Genomic DNA, 19,116 nt, shown 5'->3' with positions numbered 1-19,116 from the left:
GTTTGTACAACCTTGAAAAAGGGATAATATAAACCCCTCCTGAATAATAAAAGGACAATAAGGTAAGCCTGCCAGGAATTCACACCATCACTGGGTTTTTTAGAACACACATACACAAAATACCATGGCTGTGCACGTTTTCATTTATCTTTTCTTCAATTTTTGCCTGGTCCAATAAACCTAATTGCCCAATTACAGATGTTATACATTTGGCTAAACTTATTTTACTATACTTGCCTGCCCTGTTGAGATAATTCACATTAATGCTTTAATTGCACACATCTGATAGGCCAGTCAGCATCCAAACCTTTTAATAGCGACAAACTGGGGGAATAACACAAGGTTACGAAGTTGTTCAAACCAATTTTTCTGCCTATTGAGATGCGAATTCGTTACACAACATTTATCCAAACTCTTGTGTCGAACCCAAAAAGCAAAAGAAGGCACCCACGGCAGGTGAGTATAAATTATAACTGTAAAGCTATAAAATATCTTCTTTTGACAAGCAAAAGCCCACATCTGCATGTTTATTCTAAGCCTCACCCACGTAAAACTGCAGCTACAGTGGATTATGGATTTGTAGTTCGCGATTACAGGGCTTCCAGATTAAAAAAAGGAGATACAATCGTATTTTTGTTCACTTGCACTGCTGTGGGAAATCAACTTTCACATTAACCACAAAGGAGACAAGGGAACTGAGACTACTACTGGTAGCACGGTGCATGAAGAAAAACGGTTATTCCAGGAAAAAAAAAAGGGTTAATGTTGGATTTTATCTTGCACTGTTTATTCAATCTATTATCAGATGGTAGTGTTAATTTTCCAGTATCAGTTTACAGCTCTGAAGCTACAGGGAACTACCTAGCCTCAAAATCTGCAAGAGGATGAAGTAATAAAAGAAGCTTATAAGCTTATGGAAGAGAATATTTGTAGCTCGGGAGTGAGCAGTGGGGTCCTTGGTGCTCTCTGAGCTTGGTGGCTTACTTGCTTTCTCTACCCAATATCACTAGATCTGCAAGAAATCAAGATCAGCGCGTGTCAAGGACCCCCGTGTGTTGCCTTTTAAAACAGACAAATTGCTTTAAATGATGAATGGAGGCAGAGTTCATGGAAGAATCCCAGAGCTAAAGCGACTCTCTTCACTTGAAAAATAATTTTCGGTCCTTGTGGCTACGGAAGAGCTTTGCAAAAAAGGCTGCCGAGTTAAGAGGTTCAGTGCTTTCTTTCATTTCTCCATTTAGCTTCCATTAAAAAGTGGGAATGAAAACTGTCCGTTGGCCTTTGAATAAATTTTGTGACCTGAATAAAAACAAAATTGCTGCTAGATTCCTGGATTTCTTGCTCTTTTAATATGTGCTCAACAGCCTCTCGTCGAAAGTTGGAAAGCGAGCATTACCGGATGCAAGAGTTTCCTTAAAAACCCATCACAACGACACCGAAAACTGTGGTGAACTGAATTTATTTAGTGTGATACACAGTTGCAGTCTGACAGTCAATATTCATATATCAAGAGTCACTTAGTTGGCTAACAGCTAGGAGACAGCAGACCCCGAGACACACACTCAAGTATTATACACAATCACAGAGAAGAAGGCAGGGGAAAGCGAACAGTGTCGTTCACAAGGTTATTTTCCCCCAAAACCACCATCTCGACCCACAAACATTGATGCTTTTTTTCCCCTATTTTTTTTCTTATTTTATTTTTTTAAATCCCTAATCTCCAGAGAGAGTAGTTTTCCAGTGCATCTTCAAAGAACACCACGACAGCAGTGGCCGGAGGAGAAAGGGAGAGAGAGAGAGAGCAGCAGCCCCAGTTAACTGCGGAGAAAGGAACAGACACGTGACAGGACATTGCCAATTCCCACACAATAGGGAGTATATATCTTTCTCTAGATCTATATATAGTTATCTATACAGGTTGGGAACAGGCCTTTTGCAAAGGGGAGTGTGGAGGGGGGGGGGGTTGCTTTTGAAATCCAGGGATCCAAGCTCTGCAAGGCTGGCTGATTCTGATGGAGAGGGAAAGGGATAAACGCAGGCTACCCGGGTTCAGGTAAAAGGCATGTGGGAAGATGCCAGAGCAGCTTTGCACATCGAAGAAGGGAACTGATTCTCTCTGCAGCCTGATATGGTGTGGCCAACGTTCTGGAAGAGGTCAGTGGTGCTTTTAAGAATTGGAAATAATTCAACGCACTTACTTCTTCAAAGATTTCAAGGCTGCAGGTGCCTTCAAAGGCAGCAAAAAAGCGGGAATTTTGAGCAATGGGAAGTCTCGGTGCCAGGGCTAAGAGGCTGGCCCTTACAAGCACCGATTTCTAAATGCAGGTAGACCTATGTCTGATTTTTTTCTCAATTCCAAAAACAGGAGGATGGAGTGTCTATGGCAGAGGTCTTCAAACTTGGCAGCTTTAAGACTTGTGGACTTTTAACTTCCAGAATTCTCCAGCCAGCTGGCTGGAGAATTCTGGGAGTTGAAGTCCACAAGTCTTAAAGTTGCCAAGTTTGAAAACTCTGGTCTATGGCGATCCTGTCATCCAGGTTGTCTCAACGGTGCTTTTTTCAAGAGGCAACCGGACTACGTTTTTTTTTTCCTTTGAGGAAGAAAACGTTTTGCTTCTCATCCAAAAAAGCATCATCAGTTCTGAGTCAGAACTGATGACGCTTTCTTGGATGAGGAGCGAAATGCAAGTCCGGTGACCTCTTGAAAAAGCACCTTTGAGACAAGAGGAAAGAGTGCTGGAAGAGAGTGGATGTGCAGAGGCCTAATACAAATATTCTATGCATCTGCATAACTGTTGTCCTCCTTTATGCATGAGGCTTCTAGATTGGGGACGAGGGGGGTACCAGCAAAACACCAAAGGGCTAAGAAGAACTTCCTGCAGCATCGATAAACTGAAACAAGATTGGCTCATCTCGATGGTTTCTCAAGCAAGAAAGTTGAGTTTGAGCCTTCTTTGGGTACTTCATGATGTATCTTGCAGATAACTGTGGCTGTAGCAGTACTGCTTGGGTAAAGATTAGCATCCTTTGATGTAAAGCGTTTCCCGTTTGATGGTTTCCTGTGAATTTAAGGGAAGGACTCAACTGTGCTGCCCAGGACTCTGAGAGAAGAGTTGGCAAATGGGTGAGGCCGGGGAGAAGGAGGCCATTATAGACAAAGCAGAAAATCAATCGTTTGCAGCTCAGTCCCTGTGAAAGAAGCAAGGTAGACCAAAGAAATCCTCAGATGGGAAAAAGGAAATGCTTATGCTGGGTCGGATAGGCAGAACGCATTTTGGATAACGTTTCTGGTTCTAATTCCCAAATTCTTTCAGAAGAGGATAAAAGTGACTTTGGCTTCAGGTGAGCTCAGGCCACGTTCAGCAGAAAAAGTGAGAAAAATCACAGAAGACCACATCTTGTGTTACTATCCTTCCACCACAAATCACGTTAAAAGAAAATGGTTAATATCACCTTATCATCGCCAACCTCGATGAGTTATATATTTTGCATCAGCTCGTCGCCTGGTCGTAAAATTACAGGCGCAGAGATCCTTATAAACTATACTCAAAAGCAAGACCAACACAACAGGACCCATTCTCCAGAGCACTGTTTAAATGAGTCAGATCACAACTCCCGTAATCTTTTGTTTCAAATGACAAATCCCAGCAATCTTCAGCCTATTCTCAAGCTCAGCAAATTTAAGATGTGTGGACTTCAGCACCCAGAATTCTGGGAGTTGAAGTCCAAACATCTTAAACTTCTCAAGGTTAGGAAATACTGGCCTATACTGGCCTACTGCCAGTAGCCACATAGATTAGGAACTCAAGAGCTGTAATTCAGGAAGGCTGATCTACGGGAGAACAATCACACGGAGACAAACAAAACATGTTATTCAAATATCATCAGAAAATATTATCCAGTTCATGCCATCTTCTACCTGTCTTCCCATGTTAGTTTGCATGCTAGTGCAACTTGCATTCAGTCAAAGAGCAAATACCTGAAAATAAATTCTGTGCTAAATCAGAAGCTTAAGAAATCTATGCAAAACTCTAGTTTTTTTTTTCTTTTAAATACGTACAATATTCTTTGTAGAACCAGCAGACATCTGACAAGGATTAGCATTTCTTCCACTGTACATGAAATAAAAACAACTCCATGTTTAACTAGATATCTAGGTTTTGAAGGCCAGGGTAAAGGAGTGGACTAAAGACCTAGAATTCAAAATGAGGACCTTCCAACAGTGAGACAAGGACTCAGCAGGACTCTTATAGCCGTCTATGGGAACTTTTCCCCAACCTAACACTTTCCAAATTTGCAAATCCTGGGCCTTAGTGCCTAGGGAATATAGAAAAGAGTAGTTCGGCGCATCTGCAGTTGGAGCAGACTGATGTAGAGACACATAATTCAAAATGACAAACCAAGGAACGAAGCAAAAAGTGGAGGCCATTGTAAAGCACTTTGCATATTTCAAATGAGTCATGAGTGATAAATTATGTAAAAATAGCAGCTCCTGGCATTGGTCTGAGCCTAGGGAAGTCTCTGTTTAATCCAGCTACCCTCTACTTCAGAAACTCACGAAGAAGAAGATTTTTTTTTTTCCTGAGAGTATTAAGAGAAGGGAAGAGAGCAAGGTGGAATAAACTGCTGGAGAATACGCATCCTCCATTTTGGAAAGTCCCCAACTCAGCACTATGCAGGAACCAGGTTTCCCACATAAAGGCTCAGGACCCTTCCCCCCACCGGTCCATTTCTGCCTACCATCTCTGTACATATCCAGCAATGGACAAGGGGGGGGGGGAGGGATAAATCAGTCCATTTGGGATAAAAAGATACTTAAAGTAATCTGGAAAGAGAGAGAAGAATGTGCGTCAATGCTCTCTGAGGGGTTCCCCTCTTCCTTAGCACCATCCGTGAGGAAAGAACAACAGAAACGTTAAGTAGGCGTTTCTTCTTGCTATCAACGAAGACTTAGCTAAATCAAGAGGATTTGCAAATGAATAAAAAAGCAGCGGTAGAAAGGTGTTTTTTTTTTAAAAAAAAGAAAAAGTGGGGGGAGGTGGAGAAGGGAAGAATGCATGAGCTCCTTTACGGTAAGTTTACCAGTATTATTATTATTTTTTTAAAGATGGACAAAATTCCTCCCTTGCACATTCATAGGACAACCCAGCAAGGAAAACCTAGCAAAGAAGAGTGCCGCAGCAGCACCAAAGTGCAACAACCAACGAAGGGCAAGAGGCATTGGAGGGTTCACACCATGCAGTAAACGGGAGCAACTGGGGCTGGTCCACACGACGCGGGGAGAGGGGGGGGAGGAGACGGGATGACTCCAATCGCCTATTAAAGTGGCCTTTTCGGCCCTTGGAAAAGTCGTGTTTTGGTAGTCAGTAAGAAGTGGAGCTCTTCGGTGAGAGACTGAACTGGCTAACTGGGAAGGGGGGGCTGCCACGCTGGAGAACATTTAACAAGAACAGCCGTTCTCCGTCACAGGCTGCTCAGGAGGTTTCTCTAGTTTGATGTCAATCACTGGAGAGAAGAGGTTAAGGAAAACACGTCTCTATGGTGGGAGAACAAGCTGAAAAACACACACACACAAAAACCCAAATAGATCTCTTTGATCCAACAAAGCCCATCAAATGAGCTTGAGCTGTGGTGGCGCAGTGGTTAGAGTGCAGTACTGCAGGCTACTTCTGCTGCCTGCCGGCTGCTTGCAATTTGGCAGTTTGAATCTCACCGGGATCAAGGTTGACTCAGCCTTCTATCCTTCTGAGGTGGGTAAAATGAGGACCCAGATTGTTGGAGGCAAGAGGCTGACTCTGTAAAGCGCTTAGAGAGGGCTGTAAAGCACTGTGAAGCGGTATATAAGTCTAAGCGCTATTGCTATTGCTACTGAGGGAATCAGCCCTTGTCCTTCCCACTGGCATTTGGGAAGTATTATCCAAAACATTAACGGGATGGATGCAGATGAAAACTGGACCATCTTGATTAAATTATCCTTTGGAAATACTAAATTCTGAGAGGTCCTTGGTGTTTTCTGAGCCTGGTTGTTTTCTTGCAGATGTTTCATTATCCAAACTAGGTAACATCATCAGTGCTAGTAAGGAGTCCTTACTTAGTAGGGGGGGGTGGTGGTTTGCAGAGAGGACGATGACCGTGGGGTCCTTGGTGCTCTCTGAGCTTGTTTGTTTTCTTACAGATGTTTCATTATCCAAACCTAGTTTGGGTTCTGAAACATCTGCAAGAAAGCAATCAAACTGTCAGCATTCCAGAAAAAAACCCAACTCCAAGTAAAAGGTTGTTGGAGACAAGCTCAGAGAGCAGAAATAGCTTCTAAAGTGGGGGCCCCTATCCTTTTTCATTCTGAGGACTGGCAGTAGCGGCAATGGCTTCAGTGGTTTCAACAGCAACGATGTGTGTGTGGGGGGGATAGTTTTGCACATGCAACCTAAATCCCGCACATGCACAAATGAAACTTCACACGCTTGCCTGCTGTTTTGGCAGCCCGGTTCCCAATGGGGCCGTGGCTTGATAGTGGCCCATGGCCCGGGGATTGGGGACCCCTCTTCTAAACAAGTGAACTGGCTCAACTCTACTTCCAGAAGTAATAGGTTGGACCTTAACAACCTTTCAATGTCCTTTTGGATACATGCAAAACGGACGTTGTCTTACCTGAACGTCCCTTTTAGGAGTGCTGCGACCACTGTCCATGGCTGGGATGTTCACTTCAGATCTTGACAATAACTGAGTGAGAGCTGTTAGACTCTCCCTGTTAGGGCACGCCTCCAGTCCCATGATCCTCCAGTCTATCACGAAGACACAGCAAGACTCCAGGAGAAAGGTCCAACAGTCAATCCAAACACGGGAACTGGAAACACGGCAGACAGTCTGAAAGAAACTGCAACAGCAGACTAACACACAAACAAGGGAGGGAATGGACAGTGGTCGCAGCACTCCTAAAAGGGACGTTCAGGTAAGACAACGTCCGTTTTCCAGAGTGCTGCTCCCACTGTCCATGGCTGGGACATACCCAAGCTCAAGTACCAGGGTGGGAGACTGGATGCCCCGAACCCGTGTCCAAGGCTACCCTCTGTAGAACTCGGCGCCCGAAGGCAGCGTCCGAAGAAGCATATGAGTCAATCCGATAGTGACGAATAAACTGTGACACAGAGGACCACGTCGCAGCCCGGCAAATCTCTTCCACCGAGGCTTGTGTCGCCCACGCAGCGGAGGTAGCCGCGCTGCGGGTGGAGTGTGGTAGGATCCTACCTGGAACAGGCCGTCCCGACAACTCATACGCCAATGAGATACACGCTTTGAGCCACCTGCCGACTGTAGCCGCAGAGATCTTTTGTCCCATCGAGGCAGGATGGAAGGAGACCAGCAGGGCCTCCGTTTTACGAAATGATGAGGTCCGACGTAGATAGATACGCAGAGCCCGCTTAACGTCGAGTTTATGCCAGCGTCGTTCCACAGAGTTCTTCGGAGCTGGACAGAAGTCAGGCAAGGATAATTCCTGGGCCCGGTGAAAGGGAGTATTTACTTTCGGAAGGAACGTAGGGTCAAGCCTGAGAACCACCACACTGTCGCGGAAAAGACAAAGGTCCTCCCGAATAGAGAGCGCTGAGATCTCCGACACCCGACGGGCGGAAGTGATAGCCAACAGGAATGTTATCTTAAATGACAGATGTTTTAGCGTAGCTGTCCTAATAGGTTCAAATGGAGGAACTGTCAGGGCCCGAAGCACCAGAGTGAGATCCCAGGAAGGGTATCTGTGGACCTGTGGCGGGCAGAGATTGGTCGCGCCGTGAAGGAAACCCCTGATGAGCGGGTGTCGTGAAAGAGAGTCGTAGGGAGGACACTTTAAGACGGTAGACAAGGCCGCAGTTTGTCGCCTCAGAGTCGCCGGGGCCAGACCTTTCTGAAGGCCGGAATGCAGGAATTCTAAAACCTCCTCCACCGACGCTGAGGTGGGATCCACATGCCTCGAAGCCCCCCAAGCGCAGAAGGATCTCCAGGAAGCCTCGTAGATACGGCAAGTGGACGGTCGTCTAGCAGCCTGAATAATCTTGACGACTCCGTCTGACAGATGTGACTTTTTTAGGAGCACGCGCTCAAACGCCAAACGGCCAAGTGGAGCCATTGGGGCTCCGGATGACAGACGGCCCCTTGGAGCAGGACTACTTGGGCGGGCGGAATCACCCAGGGCGGAGACACGGAGAGAGAGAGAAGGTCTGCGTACCAGGCCCTGCGTGGCCAATTGGGAGCCACCAGGATCAGGTCCGCCTGTTCCTTCAGCAATTTCCTCACGACTCGTGACAGTAGAGGGATGGGGGGAAATGCGTATAGGAGGCCTACCGGCCACTTGCACCTCAGGGCGTCGCGGTCCTCCGCCGACGGGTCTGGGTAGCGGGATATGAAGCGTGGCAGTTGAGCGTTCAGTCGTGAGGCAAACAAGTCGATCATCGGAGTGCCGAACCTCTGGCAGATCTCTTGAAACAGGCGGGGTTGGAGTTGCCACTCCGCTGGGTCTATCCGTTCCCTGCTTAGCCAGTCGGCTTGGACATTGTCCACACCCGAGATGTGTTCCGCCTTTATCGACCGTAGATGACGTTCCGCCCAGTGGAACAGATGTTCCGCCTCGAACATTAGTGACTTTGACCTTGTGCCTCCCTCCTTGTTTATATGCGCCTTTGCCGCGGTGTTGTCGGTAAGGATCAAAATGTGTCGACCCTCCACCGACTTCTGGAAGTGACAAAGCGCCAACCTCACTGCCCTTAGCTCGAGCAGATTTATGCTGCAGCGGCTCTCCATCGCGGACCACTGACCCTGAGTCACAAGGTTGCCCAGATGTGCTCCCCAACCTCGTAGGCTGGCGTCCGACGTTAAGGTCAGCCTGTCCGGCTCTGTGAAGTCGCAGCCCTGTAGAATGGCAGGTGAGATCCACCAGGACATCGACAGGCGTGTCTGGGGAGGCAAGGACACCCGGAGACTCGAGTTGGCAGAGCCCGATCGTTGGAAGGGCAGGAGAAACCACTGTAACGCCCGGGAGTGTCTGCGTGCCCACGGAACGACGTTGTAGCAGGACACCATTTTCCCCAGCAGTTGTGATAGGAGCGAGAGCGGTACCTTCTCCAGTGGTAGAATTTGTCGGATCAGGTCGGAGATGCTTTGAACCCTGTCTGGCGAAAGAAAAACCTGTCCTTTGACCGAATCGATCAGGGCTCCGAGGTGCAGCAGACTGGTAACTGGCACGAGGTGGCTCTTCTCCAGATTTATCGAGAACCCGTGGCGTTGGAACGTGTCCAGGACGAGGGCCCGGTCGCGCGATGCTTGATCTGGAGATGAAGATAGTATCAAGACATCGTCGAGATAGCACATCACTCGCACCGATTGAAGACGGAGTGAGGCAGCCACCACAGCCACGAGTTTGGTGAAGGTGCGAGGGGCGGAGGAGAGGCCGAACGGCATCGCCCGGTATTGGAAGTGCCTCCCGCCGTACTCGAACCTCAGGAAGCGTCTCTGGAGAGGGTGAACTGGAACATGTAGGTAGGCTTCTTTCAGGTCCACCGATTGGAGCAAGTCTCCAGATCGAACCCCCGCTAGTATCGACCGAAGTGAATGCATCTTGAACCTGCGGTACTCCACCGACAGGTTCAGGAGCTTTAAGTTCAGGATACCGCGCCAGCCCCCTGAGTTCTTTGGGACAAGAAAGAAAGTCGAATAGAAACCCGATCCTCGTTCCGAATGGGGAACCGGTTCTATTGCATCGATGCTCAACAGATGGGCTATCTCCTGCAGCATCAGTTGGTGCCGCTCCACAGACGCTGGAACTGGGCAGGGGACGAAGCGACTCGGCGGAGCTCCGATAAAGTCGATAGAGAGACCAGAAGAGATGGTACGGAGTACCCAAGAGTCCTTGGTCGAAAGGGCCCACTGGTGATGGAACAATTGAAGTCTCCCTCCTATGGGCCCTGTGAGGGGCGAGTCATTTGCCCCTGCGAGACTGCCTAAAGTTGGATCCACGAAAGGGGCGTTTTGATTGTGGCTGGAACTTGCTCCGGTCACGAAAGGAGTCCCTCCCCTGTGCCCTGTCAGGGCCGGTGAAAGAGGGCCTGCGTGAGAATGAGCCCCCCGAACCTTGAAAGGAGCGAAAGGATGGGCGCTGGCTGTAGGGAGTGTACCTCCTCTCCGTGCGTCGGTATGCCGTCGGGAGGATCTTACGCTTGTCACGATCCTCTACCAGAAGCGGGTCCAGAGCAGGTCCAAACAAATTTGGTGCCTTATATGAAGCCGATGCCAGCCTCCATTTGGCCTTGAGGTCCGCCCTCCAATGTCGGAGCCAGAATAAACGTCTGGAAGAGATAGATGAAGCCAAGGCCCGGGACGCGAACTTCACCGAGTTAAGCGAGGCATCCGCTGAATACTCGGTTGCAGCCACGATCTTATTAATGTCCTGGTGTATCCTTGTCTCTTCCGGAGGCAGCCTCTGTTGGAGTTGTTTCAACCAAATTAGTGTGGCCCTATTGAAGAAGGAAGTAGCGGTCGCCGTCCTGATCGCCCAGGCGACCGCTTGGTGAGACCTCCGGAAGGCCAGCTCAGCTCTGCGGTCCTCAGACTTAAGGCCATCTAGCGAGTCAGTAGATACTAAGGAGTTAGAGGCCAAAGACGCCACAGGTGGATCTACAGCGGGAAGGGTCAGGAGATCCTCTAATTCGGGTGCAGAACAGTACAACTTCCTGTCCAGGGTGCTGGGCGAAGTCAGAGATCCAGGTTGCCCCCAAGGTGACTGGAGAACGTCCAGAAAGAGGCGGGGACACGGAATCACCTCCTTGTCCTGTTTAGCGGACATAAACAAGGCGTCGTGGGGTCCCGCTGACGCAGTAGCACCAGATGGATCCACGCCAGGGGTGTTCAAATTGGTGGTAAGGCGAGCCTTGTGCAGTAGCGATTTAAACATTGAAGGACGGAACAACCCCGTGAAAGCCGGGGAATCTGGTGGCAAGTCCTCATCGTCCGAAAATTCGATATCCTCTGGGCATTCCTCACCCTGGTCAGAGTCAGCCCTGGATGAGGAGGCAGACTGTTTTCTATTAGCTTGGGTCGAGGCAACCTGATGACCCAGTTGAGCGGGCTGAGCCGAGGAAGAGGCTGGTGGAGGCATGGACGCTTGTTGCATTCCGGCAGCCAAGAACGATGAGAACGCAGAGGCGAAAAAGGCTTGCATGTCCATAGGTGACGGGGCAAGCGCTCCATCGGGACCCCGAAGCCCAGCTGCAGTAGGGGTAAACGTGGCCTCAGGCGGGTGACAGACTGGTCTCTGGGAGGGAGTGATCCCTGCCCTAGAAACATCTGGCAGTGATTGAGAGACACCCTTGACAAGGTGTAACTGCTGGGCTTGATGCGCAGTCGAGATGACATTTCTCTCTGGAGATGAGGTTGGTGAACCCGAAGACAAATAGTCCCGGACGACTGGGCCATGAGAAGATGCGCTTGTGCCCAGGCCCACTTCTGCCACAGCCGCCAACCTTGCTTTGTCCCATTGTTTCTCAAGTGCATTGTGGCGGCGTTGGGCATCTCTGTCCAAGCCCCTGGAAGTTTTTGACTTCCGAGAAGAGTGGCTGGAAGGCAAGGAACGTTTCTTGGACGCCTTTTTGGCCCGCTTAGCTGGACTGTGAGGCGGACTGTGGGCTGGTTCAGAGTCAGAGGATAATGCATTGTCAGCCATGTCGACAATTTGCGCAGACCGACCAAGGAGGCACGGAACTGGCAGGTAAGTAGAAGAGGCCTGGGACCCAAGGGTAGGCTCAGATGCCAACTGACTCCTTCTTGAAGTTTATTTAAATATATTTATTGATACAGATTTTTTTTTTTTTTTTTTTTTTTTTTTTTTTTTGAAATGTCAATATGTAAGATTATGCCAAACGATGCAAGAAGCAGGCCAGCAACAAATTAATTTCAAACTGTCTTTTTTTTTTTTTTTTTTTTTTTTTGGAATATAACTATATACAGAAGGGATGAGGGAGTCCAGTGATGGCTAAGAGCAGGCCTAAAGTAAACTGCAGTCCCAGGTTGGTGGCATAAACTGCCTGCTGCAAGGCCTCAAACCTCTGAAAAGGCCAAACTCCGCCCTCCTAACCACAGCAGGATGGCGGGCTCGAAGACTCAGGGAAAATGGCGGGCGCCCAACTGGACCTTCAAAATGGCGCCCGCTGCTGTCTTCAGGCCAAAGCCAGGTAGCCCACTCGCCTCCAAGAAGCCCACCGGAACGTTCCTGACCTGGCCGATGGAGACACAGTCGAGCGGAGGGCGCACCTCAGGATGACGCTCCTCCGAATGCAGAGCTAAGCGGCGAGTCGGGAATGGCGGCAAGCCTGCGCGCCGAAGCCTCTCTTCACGCCGCCGCCAGGAATCAAAGTAACGGGGAGCGCACTCTCAGCGTGACGCTTCCCCGAAGCCGCCGCCGATGTCCTGAGGCAGTGGGGAGAGCGACAAGCCTGCACGCTCAGCCCCTCGCTCGCGGCCACAGAGGCTTGCCGGATCCGCCCCGAAGAGTCGGAATCCGGCGGCTGCGACGCTCCAGGCGTGGGCGGCCCGAAACGGACTCACCACACGCAACAGCAGCCAGAAGAAACAGGAGTCACGAAAAAGGGAAATAATCAAAATAAAGAAATAAAAACCTAACGAGAGGAGAAAAACAGGGAGAGAGCAAAATCTGAAAGATTCAGGCCTAAAATAGCACAGCTCAGAAATTCACTTCAGTTCTTGCCAGTAACTGAGTGATAGACTGGAGGATCATGGGACTGGAGGCGTGCCCTAACAGGGAGAGTCTAACAGCTCTCACTCAGTTATTGTCAAGATCTGAAGTGAACATCCCAGCCATGGACAGTGGGAGCAGCACTCTGGAAAATTGACAGGTCTGAAGGTTGAGATGGCCAATTGCTTGACTTTGGCAATTTGCCTGTAAGATCACCGATGGAGGGGGGGGGGGGAAAGAACCAGCTAGATATGCCGTCGGCCAGACAGTGTCGGCTGGCGACCCCCAGGGGGAGAGCTTTCTCTGTGGGCGCACCTACCCTTTGGAATCAACTGCCCCTGGAGCTCCTGGTGGCCCCTGACCTCCGCTCTTTCCGTCGCGACCTGAAAACATGGCTGTTTCGTTTGGCTGGCCTGGACTGATGGGGTTTTAATTTTTAACTTGTTAGTCTTAATTGCACTTTTAACTGTTAAATTATGAGATTTGGATTTAATTTTTTTTTAACTTTTTCATCAGATGTTTTTTTACTGTTGTGAGCCGCCCTGAGTCTGGCTGGAGATTGATTGATTGATTGATTGATTGATTTATCAAATTTTTATACTGCCCTACTCCCGAAGGACTCAGGGCGGTGAACAGCCAAGATAAAATACAGATAATACAAATATTAAAAATCCCTTAAAATTATTAAATATTTTGGCAGAAACACAGATTAAAACACCCAATTTATAAAATCACGAATTAAAAAATTTAAAAGAGGAGAGTTAGGCCAGGCCAGCCTGCTGAAATAGAAAAGTTTTGAGAGCACGGCGAAACGTGCGCAGGTCCGGGATCCTCCGTATCTCTGGGGGGAGCTCGTTCCAGATGGTAGGTGCCCCCACAGAGAAGGCTCTCCCCCTGGGAGCCGCCAGTCGACACTGTCTGGCCGACGGCATATCTAGCTGGTTCTTTCCCCCCCCCCCCTCCATCGGTGATCTTACAGGTAAATTGCCAAAGGGCGGCATATAAATCTCAATAATAATAATAATAATAATAATAATAATAATAATAATAATAATAATAATAATTCTCTAAAAATGACACGGTAGACAGAAAAAGTCTGTAAATACAGTACAAAGCTCCTGATCAGCAGGGTAAGGATACTGTCATCTTTGCTCTTCTCGGGAGCGCTGTCCATCCCAGGTAAGGCAGCAGCAACACGGCGGAAAAGCTGAAAGATAACACCCCAAACTTTGTGAACATAGTGCATGTAGTGGAATATGAAGTCTACCCTCATGAGAATAGACGTGGAAGAGCTAAAACATCTCCATATCCAATGTACAGAGCTAAAAGCCCTTCAGCAGTTAGCATGAAAGGCCCTTAAACCAGAAGTGGTTTAATGGCGAGATCCGGCCATGAATGGTGTGAATGAATTTTAATGTTTTTAATTCTTAAATGTTTTTTATAATGATTTTAAATGCATTGTGAGCCACCCTGAGTCTTCGGAAAGGGGCAGCATACAAATTGAATTAATAATTAATAAATAAATAAATAAATAAAGTGACGTTGCAGCTCTTTTTTAAAGATACTAAAAACGAAACATTAATTAAAGCTGGAAAAGCTCATCTTGTAGAAGATGTCGGTGTTAAGCAAAGGAAGCCCACATGTGCTAAGGAGGGGGAGGGGGATCTCAAACCAGATGGAACAATTTCTATGGAAACTTGCAGTTAAAATTACCTGCTTCACGTTGTAGCCCGTCTTCGCGCTAGTCTCAATGAACATCACGCTTAGTTCTTTGGCTCTCTGTTCACCTTCTTCTGTAGTAATCTGCCTGGAAAGTAAGAAGCGAGACTTCTGAGGCCTTTGCAACCAGCCTGCCAAAGGCATAAACTAACAGTTTCCCAAGAAGGCTTTCAAAATTAGCTCAAGGGGGCATGTGATGTTTGGCTGAAGGCTGTGGGCAAACTAAATTCATCAGACCTACAGTAATGAAAACATATTTTTATGCATTTCTATGTCCCACTAAATCAAAGCTCTAAGGAATGAATGCTAGCCAATGGCACTGGCTAAACCTATTTTTGTTTCCTGGAAGGGACTGCAAAAAAAAAAAAAAAAACATCAGAAAGGGCAGCTTTGCATGATTTAATAGCTTTTGCTGGACTGAGTTCCATATTGCCTAAAAGGTTGTCTCGCAGCTCTGTAGGAATTAACTATCTGTCAGCAATCTAACAAGCTATACATACCCACTTCTATAGTAAATCCAACTTTTATTGTTGGTTTATTTTATTGAATTTTTATGTTCTTTGCAAGCCCTCTTCTGCAGAAATGAAAAGGAACATTAACTAATGGATGGGATTCTGTCTTAAAACAGTTCAGGCCCAATTACTTGATTTCCTATTGCATTCCTATACAATTTGACCCATGCTGTACAGATGTCTACCAAAGGCACATCCTTAATGGGTCTTGTCTGATTTCATCATCATCATCATCTTTTAACGACCCCAGAATCCCTTGCGGGATGGAGTATGAGCAACTGAATAGAGCTAGCAGGATGTTTACTGGCTGGATGCCTTTCCTGTCACCAACACAGAGCTTTCTTCAGCAGATATGTTCTCATTGTGCTCAGAGAGAAATATCTACCTCTACCTAGATCGAACTCACAGCCTCCTGATTGTGAGGCACCTCTAGGCCACTGCACCACTCTTCTTGTCTGATTTCTTGACTATCAGAAATTCATTTAAGTTGCTTTGAGGTGGTACCTATATTGTGAAATAATGTGCCATGAAAGTAGAAGCAACCTCAGAAGCTCAAAACATTTCTGTAAGTCTTTTAATGCATCCATCAAACAGAATCTTTCTAGCAGTAAGTCCTTTGACTGGCCTGTTTCCCAGTTGGCTGGTAGTTATTTAAAAACAAAGAAAATAAAACCCAACACTTTGCACTCTTTAAAGATAATCAGCAGAGTCAAAAAAAAAAAAAAGGAATGTATTACTCTGGAAGAATTCCAGCCAACTCCCTTATTCCATGAGCTCAATTCTGGGGTGCAAAAACAAGCTTATTATTTAAGCAGCTTCCAGTGAATAAGAATTCGTGCAAGATCAACAGAGAGGTACCTCTGCTGAATACCAATTAACAAGACACTAAACACACACACACACACACAATGACCTAGTGAGGATTTTACTGCGCCGTGATCAGAAATTTCACCTCCTCCATTCAAAAAACAGCTTGAGAACATGTTGGGACAGACCCTATTAGATCATCTCCAATATAAACGCCAACATAAGAAAGATGAAAAGATGCACAGCAAGGAACAATTGATCCTGCTTTTCCAAAAAATAGCATAGCTTAGGGGAAAGAAGTAAGGCCTTTTGCCCTACTGTAGCTCTCAGCGGCAGCTACATTCCATCAATGGTGTCTCAACCTCATCCTCTTCTCCTCTTCCTACTGCTTTTCTAATGTGTCATGAATTTTGCATTACAAGCTGGAGGGAATTTATCACTGATCTATGTAAGCCTCCCCAGGAGTTTTACTGGCGGAAGAATAAGGCAAACACACTCAAGTTAGATGTGAAAAATAATAGGTATGATACTAAGGTCCATGAATAATATTTTTGTGCTAGTAGAGTAAACTGCAAGAATTTTTTTTTAATCTACCTTGGAGATAAAAGAAATAAATTAGTGTGTCCATTTCACTACAGCATCGACTCTGATATTGCCAAGTCCTTTCCAATATTTAATTCTGCTCTTTTGATGAAAAGGGAAAGAAAAAGACATTTTCTGCATGCCAAATAGTAGAGAATCTGTGGTCTTCCAGGCATTGCTGAGATGTGGTGGCACAGTGGTTAGAATGCAGGAGTGCAGGGTAACTCTGCTCATTGCCAGGAGTTCAATCCTGACCTGATTAATTCAGCCTTCCATCCTTCTGAGATTGGTAAAACGAGAACCCAGATGGTTGGGGGCAATATGCTGACTCTGTAAACTGCTTAGAGAGGACTGTAAAGCACTGTGAGGCAGTATGTATGTGCTGTTGCAATACTCCCAACAATCCCAAACTGATACCCAAGGGCAAAGAATACCCAAGGGCAACTTCTGGATGGAATGCAGTTTCTTTGGCTCTTCCAAGTATTAGCCACACATTTTCTAGTACATCGTCCCCTTTCCCCGCCCCAAACATTCTCTTTTCAAACCCTACAATTACCTTTTATCTGCAAGGTCAGTTTTATTGCCCACCAGCATGATGATGACATCACTTCCCCTTTCTGTTCGCACATCGTCGATCCATTTGGAGGTTTGCTGGAAGGAATTCAGATCTGCAAGGAGAAGGTAGCTCAATGCACTACAGTCGGGTCAAAGAATAGAATTAACACCTATGGAATATTAAGACCCACAGAAGCGGCTTCCTCCTACCTCACCAGCCCGTCTCACTTGACCAGGCAAGGAAGGTATGCTACAGACCCCTCCAGTCAAAGAATTTCGACGGGCAGGGCCTAGGAAGAGAGCCTTCTCTGCCGCTGCCCCCACTTTGTGCAACATCTCATTCCCCAGAGGTAAGGAAAGTCCCCAATCTCTTGGCTTTTCATAAAGCGGTCAACACTTCGCTCTGCAGATTTGAGTGGCAACACGGAGAACCTTACAAGACTGGGGCTGTCTAGTCCCTTGAGAGCACCCCCCTCCCCGCACTGGTAATAATCCAATGTTAAATGGCCATTGTAAGATTTCCCCCTTTTGATGTTTAATCGTCATTATTCTATAATTTTGAAAAGCTTAACTCTAATTTCTGATGTTAATTTTCATGCATTGTTTTATTTACTGGTTATATAATATTGTACACTGCCCAGAGGCCCTCTTTGAGGGAGATGGGTGGGTTAGAAATATGACATATAAACAAACAAACAGATAAACAAACAAAGCTTGGTTCTTTGCCTAGGCCCTAAGGGCCTTCTGCTTGTCAGCATGGCCTCACCTGAGCTGTGCCCACTGAGCCTTCATGGATGACTCAGGGCTTCTGGGCTCAGATTTCTCCTAGAGCAAAGTGTTTTGGTACCCCATGACACAAATCTCTCACTCACTTGTAATGTCATAGACTACCACTGCAATTGTTGAGTCACGTATGTAGCTGGGAATGAGGCTACGGAACCGTTCCTGGCCTGCTGTGTCCCAAAGCTGAAGTCGGACCTGCTGGTACCAGCCCAGGGAAGAAACAAAAAGACACAAGGCAGAAGAAGAAGAAGAAAAAGAAGGAGGAGAAGAAAAGAAAATGTCCTTTAGAGAAAAGGCAATGCATTAGAAGGAATTCTATAGGATTGCATACAAATATCTCATCAGAAAATGTATCATGGGCATCAAAAATACAGAAAATTTTCACATCACAGGTTACTGCTCTCTGCTATCTAATAAATTCACTCCAAAAACTCTCCATCAAGACAAATGAGAATGCCAGTGGTACAGATTAATTACAGAGTCATGGACTACTTGATCTTTGCATGCTATAAAACAATGGGGGTTATATGAGAAAAACTTCCTTCAAAAAGTCATTATTTCCTAGAAAATCTATTTCATTTGGGTTGAAAGTAACACTGCAGAATCGCATGTTCGATTTTCCATACAATCACTAGAAATCTGACAGATTCATAGAAGTTAACCTTCCATATAAAATGTAACCAAATTTCTTATTTTTGAGCATGCAATACAGAAAACGTTTCTTCCTGTAAAACACACAATACTGTATACTTCTGTAATAATGGAAGGGGCATAATGATAAGAGAACCAGACAAAGAAAATCCCTGCTTAGCCATAAAGATTTCCAAATGAAAAAAGTATGAGATAACATTACTCATACTGAGCTTGTTGGAGGATGCACACTCAATAAGAATTTAAAACCTCAGCTGACAGCCCCAAGAGCCATGAGCCTCAGAAGTCAGAATGCTTGCGTGATAACTGTCTGTAATTTGACTTAGTACAAACAAATTCATTTCAACTTAGGAGACACCATGAATAAAATTGTATTTTCTCTTTCAGTTTGGGCCTGTGTTGTTGGCATGATATACTTGACAACTACTAGAGTGGGGGAAAAAAAGCACTTAGCTGAACCTACAAATGAAGATCATCCCAGTTAATTACTCAAGCTGATGGTTTTGCTTGAGAGCCAAGTACTATCACTGGCTGAAGATATTACTGCTATTTCCAAAACACAACCAATATGATTAATGAAGCATGGGAAATAATATTATGGGGTTATGTGGGACCACTAGATAAGCATATACATATGGTCCTCTCTTAACAACCACCCATTTAGTGACTAAACTTCTTACAGCACTGAACAACGGTACTTATGACTGATCCTAAGCTTACATCAACCGCAGTGTGTCCCTTATGTCATATGATCACAATCTGGGTGTTCAGCAT

The 19,116-nt window shown here is 46.4% G+C and overlaps 1 protein-coding gene across 1 annotated transcript in view; it reads right to left on the bottom strand.

The window, feature by feature from the left end:
- Positions 1-1,443: 1,443 nt before the first annotated feature.
- LOC139322602 (ras-related protein Rab-6B-like) overlaps positions 1,444-19,116 on the bottom strand; it is a 30,249-nt gene continuing 12,576 nt past the window's right edge. Inside the window, exons 4-8 of the mRNA XM_070951749.1 lie at positions 17,781-17,886; positions 16,910-17,021; positions 14,447-14,540; positions 13,874-13,940; positions 1,444-5,505 (exon numbers count right to left, since the gene is read on the bottom strand). Of these exons, the coding sequence (XP_070807850.1) occupies positions 5,441-5,505; positions 13,874-13,940; positions 14,447-14,540; positions 16,910-17,021; positions 17,781-17,886 (444 nt within the window). The 3' untranslated portion in view covers positions 1,444-5,440. The remainder of the gene's footprint in view (positions 5,506-13,873; positions 13,941-14,446; positions 14,541-16,909; positions 17,022-17,780; positions 17,887-19,116) is intronic.

Source organism: Pituophis catenifer, unplaced genomic scaffold (assembly GCF_029215685.1).
Source record: "Pituophis catenifer annectens isolate HBS135680 unplaced genomic scaffold, rPitCat1.0.hap2 SCAF_11, whole genome shotgun sequence".
Taxonomy (NCBI): domain Eukaryota; kingdom Metazoa; phylum Chordata; class Lepidosauria; order Squamata; family Colubridae; genus Pituophis; species Pituophis catenifer.
Note: the sequence above shows the minus strand (reverse complement) of the source record. Positions and strands in the feature narration are given on the sequence as shown.